At 31.4% G+C, this 12,309-nt stretch overlaps 1 protein-coding gene across 1 annotated transcript in view; it reads left to right on the plus strand.

Annotated features, from left to right (window-relative positions):
• LOC139521168 (adhesion G protein-coupled receptor A3-like) overlaps window positions 1–12,309 on the plus strand; it is a 72,206-nt gene that overhangs the window by 49,285 nt on the left and 10,612 nt on the right. The window contains exons 11-13 of the mRNA XM_071314475.1: window positions 7,374–7,560; window positions 11,136–11,237; window positions 11,765–11,868. Coding sequence (XP_071170576.1) covers window positions 7,374–7,560; window positions 11,136–11,237; window positions 11,765–11,868 — 393 coding nt within the window. The remainder of the gene's footprint in view (window positions 1–7,373; window positions 7,561–11,135; window positions 11,238–11,764; window positions 11,869–12,309) is intronic.

The raw sequence follows: 12,309 nt of genomic DNA on the forward strand, positions 1-12,309 counted from the left end.
TTGATCAAGCCAAACAATGGATCAAAAAGTCGACAGAAGAGGTAAAAATAGCCGGAGATTTAATTTAGATAATCAACTGGAATTATGTTTTTCTTCTGACTTTGGACATTGTGAATATTTTCACCTGTGACAAATCTTATTAATAAGATCCCACAAGGACACAATGTGATTTATAAATGCCAGAATTATTTCTCACTGGTAGGACAGGTGTTGGACATTTTATAACATGGATGCATCTATAGATATAAAAAGTTGTGCATGGTTTTAAATGATTGGGGAGTGAAAGTTGGCTTATAGATAAGTTATTTGTGATTTTCCACACAATTCATTTACATAATCTTTCATGAATAACAAATTTTTATCTCATTTAACAATTTTGATAATCAATTGAAAGTGAAGTGACAGAAATTCAAATTTTGATTTATGTTTTTGATCCGTGTTGGTCTTGTTCAATAGCAGGATTATCTATATAGAAATTGGATTAATTTTTGACGTGGAGTGGTATGGGTATAACAATATTCAATAATAACGACATTTGAATTGTATGTTGGATATTATTGTCAACGGTAAGTGCAATATTTTTAATTGTGGGACTTTGCAAGTTTGCTTTTATGTTACAGGACTACATCAAAGTTCACTCAAGGATTAAGCAACTTAACTTGCAAAGTTGTTCTTTCATAATGCAGACATTTTTACAATTTCTAATGATTTCCCACATAGAAAATATAAACTTGTAATTTATATTAATGTAAAATATTGAGATGAAAAATCAGTATTAATTTAAATGCATATGTGTTTTTGTCCACCAAGTTTTTGTCCCGAACATTAAATTGCAAATTGGCAGGTTCTTTTTGAAGCAGAGGATCTTAATATGAGGTTGATTTAGTATTATAAACTTGTAGGGAATTGACTTCTACGTAGCCTCACTTCAAACTACATGTATGTAAATTAACTTTTTTTTCTGCCATTGATCTTTTGATGTAGTCTCTTAATTCAAAATTGTTGGATACAATAGCTATAATTGGATGACTTTGGAAGTTATGTGCTTAGTCAAAATTGGTAAATTGAATCGTATTCATTTGACCTCAGCATTGTCCATGAGGATGAAATAAGTCTTATCTGGGGGAAAAAGGTTCATTAATAGTCCTTTGATAGAGTTTTTCTTGACAGTATTTTTTGAAAAACAGTATGTACATCTCATTATTGCTGAGATCACCCTTAGTTTTTAGTTTTGTTCATGTTGCTTAACCTTTAGTTATGTGTACTATAATGTTGTCTGTTGGATTTGACTCTTTTAGCCATGAAATTGTCAGTTTATTTTTAACTTATGATTTTGAACATCCCTTTGGTATCTATAGCCTCTCCTTGACTATTTGACATTCATAGTATGAACTACTGGTAGATATCAGTAGTAGAGATATCACTTGTAGAACCTCTTGCTAAAACCAGTTTTTTAGGACAGCCTTCTATAAAATTGAGATTGTAAATGGGGAATGTGCCAAAGAGACAACAACCCGACCATAGATAAAAACAACAGCAGAAGGTCACCAACAGGTCTTCAATGAAGCGAGAAATTCCCGCACCCGGAGGCTTCCTATGTAGCTGGATGACTTTGGAGGTTACGTGCTTAGTCAAAATTGGTAAATTGAATCGTATTCATTTGACCTCAGCATTAAGAGACTACATCAAAAGATCAATGTTCTATAACATTTATACATGTATATATCATGACAATGGTAGTTAGAGGCTACCCTCCTAACCTTTTTCACTTGACAGTTTTTGAGACAGCCTTAAGCAGTACTCCCATGAAGAAGTTCCAAAAGGTTCACATTTACTATATTACTTTTATACAAACATGAACCCATGAATTATATAATGGAAAACATGACTAATCATAAAAACTGAAAAGCATATCATAAATATATTTTTGTCTCCAATACTAGATTAATTTATGATAGAAAACCTGGGAAAATCTACAGTAAAACAAATAAATAGTCAGTTTATAAAGTTGGAAGAATTAAAGTTAATGACTAGTATTGAGAAGTAGAAGATCCCATTAATTTACTGTAACTGAGAAAGACTGGCAGACATCCTAGTTTTAAGGGTTTTAACATAAAAGTCACAGCAGGATAATGGTTGTTATTATATCTGTAGGGGGAGATAATTTATGTCAAAAGGATTACAAAGTCTGCAATTATTTTGTATTCAATTTTTTTGTAATTGAAAATGATTACCTGTAGTTGAAGGTTAACTGCCTCTCATGTGAGTAAACACTGGTAGATTGGTACATTAGCTGTGCGATGTAAATATAAAGTATCTCCTCCCTGCTGTGGGAAAAACAAATTAGTGCCTGTATTGTACTGATGGGAGGAATCTTTACATCCTAGATATTATTAATAAAAAGTTATGTTTACTATGGCGATCTATATACTGTCAGTTGTGACACTTGACAACTGGCATGAGAACAAGCTCTGTATTACGTAACAACAGGATTGCTTGAATTAGATACAAGTCTGTAGGAAATACCTGGTAGATGAGTATACAACTGGTAAATATTCAATTGCAGCCTTTAAACATCTTGTATACTGAGCTTATGCTCAAAAGAATGTATACTTTTGATCTGCATGGTGACTGAGTGTTCACTTTTATTAAATTCTTGTTTTGTTTTCAATTGAATATATTTAAGCTTCTTATTTCCTATTTATGACTTTAAAGTTCCTAGTAGATAAGTAGAAACCTAAAAAATTCTAGGTGACTGAGGGTATACTTAAATCTACAACTTGGTTACCAAGCCAAAGCATTTAAATCTGGGTTACTGAATGTACACCTTCAAAATTTGTTGCTTACTAGCATTGTCTATATCTAAGTCCATACAGCAGTTCCGATTTGATTTAGTGCCCCCCCTTTAAGTAGATGTGCTTACTATTTTAAAGGTCTTGATGGCTAGGATGCAACTTATATGTTTGAGTGTGAAACTTCAAACCTTTTTGTGGCTGGATGTGACCTTCCTAGTTTGCTGAATGCAGACCTTTTGAATTCTTATTAACTTACTTATTCCTTTGTATGTTTATGTGTCAGAGTGTACATCTTCATTCAACATTGAATTTATTTGTCTCTAAATGTAGTCATATGAAATTGTTGGTAAGTGAAGCCCATTGAGAGAAATCAAATCAGGGTTGCAAACTAAAATCGAGGGAAACACATCAACTGTAACAGGAAAACAAGGAAGCAACAGATACACTGAAGTGCAACAAAAAACAAATGCTAGCATACAGAGACACGAAATATTAGATAACAACTGCCATATTCACGACTTGGTGGGTTGAACCTGATTGTGTGCTAGCCAAACCTCACGCTTTATGGCCATGTTAAATTAACCGCTAAAATGGCAACATTACATGACAGGAATACAGTACAAATAATGCAAGAATAGTCAGGACAGAGAAATACATAAATAAATAGTATATATAATAGTATATTTAAGTGAACACCTTTAAAAATTTCAGCTTAGTATACAACTCTGACTTTCTTGGTGGTTGACTATATACACCTTTGAATTGTTGTAAGTAGATAATAAACAATTTTTGTGCTGGCTGGGAATAATGTACGTTTTTGGAAACTTGTATGCATCTTTTGAATTGTTACATTCTTTCTTTTCTTAAGGTCCCTTTCTGCAACATTAAACAATATGATTATTTACAGTTCAGAATAATAACTAGGAGTTAAATTTCATTGACATAACTATAAACAATCATGTCACCTTGGAAGCCTCAGGGATCATATGATCATACACTTAAATGATAGACATTATTATCTGCTTGAAAGGCATAATAATTTTATTTTAGGAATGAATTTTTTTACCTTGATGACCTATGGCGTTTAACATTCACGATCAATTTTGAAATTTGAGTTTTAAAAGTTGATTTTTTTTTCTCTGCAATATTATATTTTATTATTATTGTGAGCTAGAATTAGAACTCTGCAGGACCCTTTTAGCTAGTTGGACCCCTCCGGGTGCGGGAGTTTCTCGCTACAATTTTTTGAAGACCCATTGGTGGCCTTCAGCTGTTGTCTGCTCTATGGTTGGGTTGTTGTCGCTTTGACACATTTCCCATTTCCATTCTCAATTTTTTTTAAATGTGAATTTCATACCACATGCAACCTGGCCTTGTTTTCCAGTGTCAGTCAAAACTCTACCCATTTTCTTTCTTTGGTAGTATGGGTCTTTAAATTAACCAACCTATTTAGACCTTTTTAGCCCATTTTACTATATACTTTCTCTTGTACTATGCACATCCTTTTGTATTAATTTAGACACTGAGTAGTCCTGAACAGTAGTAATCTGAAAAAAAGACTTAATACACCCCTAAAAATTAATGATTTCAATATATTTTGTGTGTACATGTAATATCTGTCACTGGACATAAGGAACTACCAGTCATCAATAGGATAACAGTTAACGTAATAAGGGACACACACAGTATTATAAAAAAATAAGTTATATACATGTCATTTGTTGAAAAGGAATTTTACTTTGCTTATTTAAATCACATCATATTTCAGTGTCCTATGAACCTCTTAATCCTTGAACTGTATAGTAATAAGACATAACCTTGTAAGTTAAAAATCAAATCTTATAAAAAGAATGTTCCCATAGAGACTTCGCTGTCAAGTTTTGTACAAGGATTTATTGTGAATTGGTGGTTTATAGTAGTACCAAGCTGTAGTATTGGTGTACCGGTACCAAACATTTTAATTTGGTTGTATTCGTAACCACAAGATCTTATCTGCTTACAATGTCAGTAATGATCCATTCAAACATGGTTAATTTTGCATGTCTTGGTATGAATGGTATAGATCATTTACCACTTAATGATATAATGAGGGAGAAATTGGAAAGTGATCTCTTAATCTTAATATTGTTAGGCTGTTCAAATCAAAATTGTGAAATTGTAGTAGGGTTTTGATATCAAAAGTTTATATTTTTTTTATTTTTACAGTTTAACTGTATTACTCAAGTTGTATTTATATGTTAATTGTTGATTCAATGTATAATAATCTCCTCCATTGAATGAAGGATGATGGAAGAGTACAGTTACTTTGTTGCTGACTTTATATTAAATAAAGAAAGGTGGTATAATTGCCAATTTGAACTATCAACGGACCTCAGGACAGCCAGGTAACTGTACAGGCTACAACAATGAGCAAAAACTATACTGCATAGTAAGCTACAAAAAAGCTCTTAAATCCAAGTTGATTGGACTCCGGTGTATAGTTGTCCCATTAAAAGTCATAACTCATTTCCTTATTAGCTCACCTGGCCCAATTTAGGGCTCTGGGAGCTTTTCTCATTACTTTATGTTTGTTGTGTCTCAACTTTTACTCCAAAAAATAAGGGTGTTAGAGTTTAGAATAGTCTGGATTCTTTGTTGACTGTGTTGTAAAATAATTGTCTAGGTTTTTGGTGCACCAAAAGCTAGAAATTTTGCAGAAATTTGACCTTGAGTTTCTTCAGACTTCAGTATCCATTGCATTTTGGTTAACATTGTATGAATGCATATGATTTTTCTTTGCACTATAGAACAGAAGAGCAAAGCATATTATCTTACTGAGAAAAATAACAAATTTAAGAAATGAAAAGTTATTTAATAGGATGCTTTAGTAAGAACGTTTTTATAGATTATAGTTAACAGAATTCATTGTTTTCTTTCTCCTTAAGGTAAGAAAATGTCTTTAAAATTAAATATTGATTAAAATATTCAGTAGTTAACCTATTTTCTTCTCTCTAATCAAACTGATGGTGAACATCAAACAGTCAGGAAGGAGATTGGAAATTAACATTACAATTTTGAGGTTGAACAAACATAATCACCAATAAGCCCATTGTTCAAATCGTTTAAGTCAACATGACATGTTGATAAAAATCTAACATGCATATCTTTGCATCTAATATTGATAGTAGTGAGTTTTTGTCATCTTTACCTTAGAGGTGTCCTATGGTAGGATCATTTCATTGAAGTAAGTTGGTCAAAATCATTTCTCTGTCTACGTTTAATTGATTAAAATTGTGAATTTTGTTATTTACATAAAGTCAATGCAAGCTTGATTAAAATCATAAGTTTGACTTTGAAGCCTAAAGTTGAATTTAAGTGGCAATTTATAATAAAATAGAAAAATGTCTCACGTTTAAGTGATCTGCTGCACAATAATTGTATTGGTTTGGTGTATTTGGAATACCAACCTGTCTGCCTTTATCTAAGATGAGTATTATTTGGATCAGAAGGGGTTGGGTTATTTTTTGCCTAGAATTCTGTATCAGAATTTGTTCAAAGTTGTCATGTGACTTAAGGAATCTTTTGTCGAACAAAATAAACCTTAGAAATTTTTAAAAAGTCTGAAATATTTATTATAAATGTAATCTATCCTCTTGAAAGCATTGAATTTTGATCGTGAGAAATGAAATATCTAATGCATTGTTAAGGAGGAAGGCAATGTTGATAATTTGAAATCAGTTATGTTACATCAGTAATTCATTACACAGTTGATTTTATCTAACAAAATAAACACAGATTTATAACATTTGTACAAGAAATACAAAAATCTGTCAAGATTTCTACAGCAATGAGAGTTTTCTGCCAACATTTAATTGAGTTATTGTTTAGTTTCTTTATCTTTTCCATTTGTCAATTGTAGTTTATTTACCAGATAAGATAACTTTTAAGATTATAGAACTTTGCTTATTTAAAATTTAAGCATGTTAAAAGTTTAATGACAAACTACCGAGTGTTAATTGATGTAGCTTTCTGTGATTTGTTGGCCTCTGTCCAGTGAGAAGTGCCTTGTCAGGGCATAACAGTAAAAAAAAAATGCACATCATTTCATTGTGCATAGATTGATAAACTATATTTTGTAAAAAGAGAGAGAGAATGGTTAGAATTGCCCATTAGTACACTCAGTAACTTGGATGTCATTTAACTGAATGTCCTACCTAATTGTATTATGAAAGGTTCAGCTATAAACCTTATGCTTCTCTGTTAGTATAAAAACTGTAAGTTACTCACTCAGTTACCAACCCTAGGTTATTCATTCAGTTACCAACCCTAGATTACTCATTCAGTTACTTACCAGTTACCTTAAGTTTATCGATCAGTTATCCAGTTACCAAACTTAGGTTACTCATTCAGTTACAATAGGATTTATACAAGTTCTTTCAGTACAAGCAAGAATCATGTAACAGTACGATTCGTCCATTATTGTAATGACTGTATAAATTACCGCTGTCTTAGTAAAAAAATAGTCTTTTCTTGTAACCCATCTTAAATGTATTTTGTGTATTTCTGATAGTAGATTTACGTCTTCCTTTTCTTTTTCAGGGGTTTGTCTACTTGCCAAAATCCTTAATAAGGAACAACACAGACATAGCATTAGATGATTCTGTTACCTTCCACTTTGTGGCTTACAAGGAGCCTTCATTATTTCCCATCACTGTCTCTCCAAAGGATCCTTTATTGCAAGGGAAAGTTCTGACTGCTGTGTCACCAGTACTGACTGTTAATATCTGTAAGTATTGACTTCTTTAATCAAGGGATATACTGTGATTAAGATACCAGTACCTTGTTGCCATATTAATTTGCACCAAACACAAGAAGTTGTTTGAATCTGGAATAATTTTGAATTTTGGAAAATTTGATAAGAAACGTACCCAACTTTAATTGATTAGCTATGGCTACAGTTCAAGTTACTTTTACTGATATTTCAGTATAAACTAATTAAACATTTATTAATTGGGTTACTTTTCATCATACATTTCTTATCAATTTGCAAGAATACAGTATGATTCCAGATTCAAAAAAATCATTGCTGAAAGAACTGTTTACACAATATATCTATGTGACCACCAACATGTCTTTCATTATGACAAGATCCATTAAAGTTTGACATTTTTATGAGTAACAAGTTGTCTTTATAATTTAGAGATGATGATGATATATAAAGTTTATACTTGCTTCTGTTTAATGCCTCTTAACTTACTTTTTATACGACCGCAAAATTTGAAAAAATTTTCGTCGTATATTGCTATCACGTTGGCATTGTCGTCGTCGTCGTCGTCGTCCGAATACTTTTAGTTTTCGCACTCTAACTTTAGTAAAAGTGAATGGAAATCTATGAAATTTTAACACAAGGTTTATGACCACAAAAGGAAGGTTGGTATTGATTTTGGGAGTTTTGGTCCCAACATTTTAGGAATTAGGGGCCAAAAAGGGCCCAAATAAGCATTTTCTTGGTTTTCGCACTATAACTTTAGTTTAAGTTAATAGAAATCTATGAAATTTTGACACAAGGTTTATGACCACAAAAGAACGGTTGGGATTGATTTTGGGAGTTTTGGTTTCAACAGTTTAGGAATTAGGGGCCAAAAAAGGGCCCAAATAAGCATTATTCTTGGTTTTCGCACAATAACTTTAGTATAAGTAAATAGAAATCAATGAAATTTAAACACAATGTTAATGACTACAAAAGGAAGGTTGGTATTGATTTTGGGAGTTTAGGTCCCAACAGTTTAGGAATTAGGGGCCAAAAAGGGACCCAAATAAGCATTTTTCTTGGTTTTCGCATCATAACGTTAGTATAAGTAAATAGAAATCTATGAAATTTAAACACAAGGTTTATGACCATAAAAGGAAGGTTGGTATTGATTTTGGGAGTTTTGGTCCCAACAGAATAAGGGGCCCAAAGGGTCCAAAATTAAACTTTGTTTGATTTCATCAAAATTGAATAATTGGGGTTCTTTGATATGCCGAATCTAACTGTCATGACTGTGTATGTAGATTCTTAACTTTTGGTCCCGTTTTCAAATTGGTCTACATTAAGGTCCAAAGGGTCCAAAATTAAACTTAGTTTGATTTTGACAAAAAATGAATCAGTTAGGTTCTTTGATATGCTGAATCTAAAAATGTACTTAGATTCTTGATTATTGGCCCAGTTTTCAAGTTGGTCCAAATCGGGGTCCAAAATTAAACTTTGTTTGATTTCATCAAAAATTGAATAAATGGGGTTCTTTGATATACCAAATCTAACTGTGTATGTAGATTCTTCATTTTTGGTCCTGTTTTCAAATTGGTCTACACTAAAGTCCAAAGGGTCCAAAATTAAACTTAGTCTGATTTTAACAAAAATTGAAATCTTGGGGTTCTTTGATATGCTGAATCCAAAAATGTACTTAGATTTTTTATTATGGGCCCAGTTTTCAAGTTGGTACAAATCAGGATCTAAAATTATTATATTAAGTATTGTGCAATAGCAAGTCTTTTCAATTGCACAGTATTGCTCAATGGCAAGAAATATTTAATTGCACAATATTGTGAAATAGCAAATTTTTTTTTAATTAGAGTTATCTTTCTTTGTCCAGAATAGTAAGCAAGAAATATCTAATTGCAAAATATTGTGCAATAGCAAGATTTTTTTTTAATTTGAGTTATCTTTCTTTGTCCAGAATCAACTTGAATCTTTGTTATATACAATATACAATGTATATTCACTTTTTACTACCAACTGATAAATTAAAATAATCTTTACCATTCAGTGATAACAAGCAGTTTTTTTACATCTTAATATTTTATGATGTATTTAAATGAGTAGTTATTGTTGCAAACTCCATTAGAAATTTTAATTGAGATTAGTTTTGGAATAAGGGAAAGGGGGATGTGATTAAAAAAATTGGGTTCAATTTTTCTCATTTGAAATTTCATAAATAAAAAAGAAAATTTCTTCAAACATTATTTTGAGAGGATTAATATTCAACAGCATAGTGAATTGCTCTAAGAGAAAACAAAAATTTTAAGTTCATTAGAACACATTCATTCTGTGTCAGAAACCTATGCTGTGTCAACTATTTAATCACAATCCAAATTTATTACTGTTTAGTTTTAAACAAAAACAACTGACCTTTATAACAATACACTGTACTTATGTTTTGTACTTAAGAATTGAATGCTGCTTTTTGTAAATTTATTGGGGTGTAAAAGCGTTGACCGAAGTACATTTTGTATGAAGCGCGGAAGCGTTGACCGAAATACATTTTGTATGAAGCGCGGAAGCGCTTCATACTAAAAATGTGTGCACGGTCAACGCTTTTACAACCCTATAAAGTTACAAAAAGAAGCATTCAATACTAATTATAATTACATTTTTTTAGCTAGAATCATGAAAACATGATTTTTATCAAGTTTTCATTTAATTTACCTGTGCACTTTATTGTGGGACCTCGTGTCATCATGAATGATAAATGTTATTGTCTAATACAATTGTTTCAGGAATAGCACGAGATGTGCAGTTGGCCAATCAGAATAACGTATTATAATGAAACATACATCTAATGTAATTATTTTTATGTAACATTATTTTCTGCAGAAACTTTTATCTTTAATGAATATAAAAAAACTGTGATACTCAGGTATCCTATTTTAACTGGTTCGTGAACTTTGCATTGTTATAAATTGTAAAATTCAGGATATTGGAGAATCAAAACCTATATTTTGCTCTTGACCTGGACTAAAATTGTAGTCCCAATTAGTTATCTTCCATTTTAAGGTCTTCATTAAGATTGTTTATGCCCACTAAGTTATACTGCAATATTACCAATGTCTGTCATTCTGAAATCCAACAGTCATGCCCGACTTTTTTCATTATGACTGTGGATTTGAAACATAAACCATTTAAGGATGATTTACATATCGAGGGTTTGATTGGTTCAGGTTGACTGATATTTCCACAGAATTACCAGATCAGCACTTCAAATCGAAAATTTAATGAAAATTATACTAGTCTGTACTTTTCTCTTTGTAATGCCTACAGATCTGGAAATGTTTTTTGGTACATTAATACATAATGATCAGTTTAAGATAGAGTTTGCTATTTTTTGCTAGTTCATTGACTTGTTGTGATAAGACTGCAGGCAGGGGCAGGCATTTCTTACTGACATAGTTAGGTTTTACATAATTCAGCAATAAAACAAATGTTATATTTATAAGGAGATACTGGTGTTTTATTTAAATATTGAATGTATTTTACATGTCATTGCATCTGTTACCCTCTGTCGTTCATATTTTCATCTTCACTATTTTATATATTTCCAGCCACCCCCATCTACAACTTGACAGAACCTATTGTGCTGACCTTTAAGATCAGAGCCAAGTCAAAACAGTTATATTCAGCTTACTGGAACTTTGAGGCTAATGGTAAGTTTGATAGTTTACTTATTATTGTCAATGAAGAAAACCATAAAATCTTAGTTTTAATTGTTTGTTTTACCTGCAAAAAATTATAATTCAAAGTGATATTAAGTGCAATGTGGTATTTGTTTTTTTCATGGATTAATATTTAATGTTATGGTTTTGCTTACGAATGCATGCAAGCATACAAACCTATAGAAAATGGAATAGATGGAGATATACTGATAAAAAATCAATAATTGAAATTCAAAATGTTTTGTTCTAATTCAACAGTACAAGTTTCCTTAAAGTATACAAAAAATAATATGACACAGTTACCTTTCTGAATGAATCAATGTCTATATATTTAGCCTTGTTCTGTACAAGTTGATTTGTGTGATATGTTATAATACCTATACATTAAGTGATGAGGTTTCCCCTCCAGATCCTTTGTTTAAATGACAGCTGCATTTGTTCTATGTCAAAATTTCCATTTAATATTTATGTATTAATATATTTGCATAACATTATACATGTACTATTGGTAACTGTAGATGGCTTAGGAGAATGGAATACAGACGGTTGTATTCTACACAGTATTACCAATGGGTCAGCTGTTGTGCACTGCTTTCACCTGTCAAGCTTTGTAATTCTGGAGGTACGTTTTAAATATTGAGTAAAAGGGGGAGGGTTCTCATAATTTTTCATTATTTTTGTACTTGTAGAGTTTCGAAGTAAGGTATTATTGAAAGAATCAGAGTATCATTATATTTGTTCTTTTTTGCAAGGGGGATTTACAGATGTGAATATGTATTCTCAATTTTTCAATTTCTGATGTCGAATTAATGATGCAAGTAGGAAGTGGGGACAATTAGTTTCTGTTAAAATTATTGAAACACATTTTTTTTTTTAATTTTGTTATGGCTATCATTTGATGTGTTGCGGTAATAAGAAAGATAAGTTTGACAGGACCAACAAGTACATAGGGTAGACAGATAGCTAAAATCCATAGGTTGACAGGGTAGGCAGATATTTACGCATGGACCTGGTTATCATAATAAATAGAGCGTGTTTCCAAACAGTTATTATAAATTCTCAA

This window comes from Mytilus edulis, chromosome 4 (genome assembly GCF_963676685.1).
Source record: "Mytilus edulis chromosome 4, xbMytEdul2.2, whole genome shotgun sequence".
Lineage (NCBI taxonomy): Eukaryota > Metazoa > Mollusca > Bivalvia > Mytilida > Mytilidae > Mytilus > Mytilus edulis.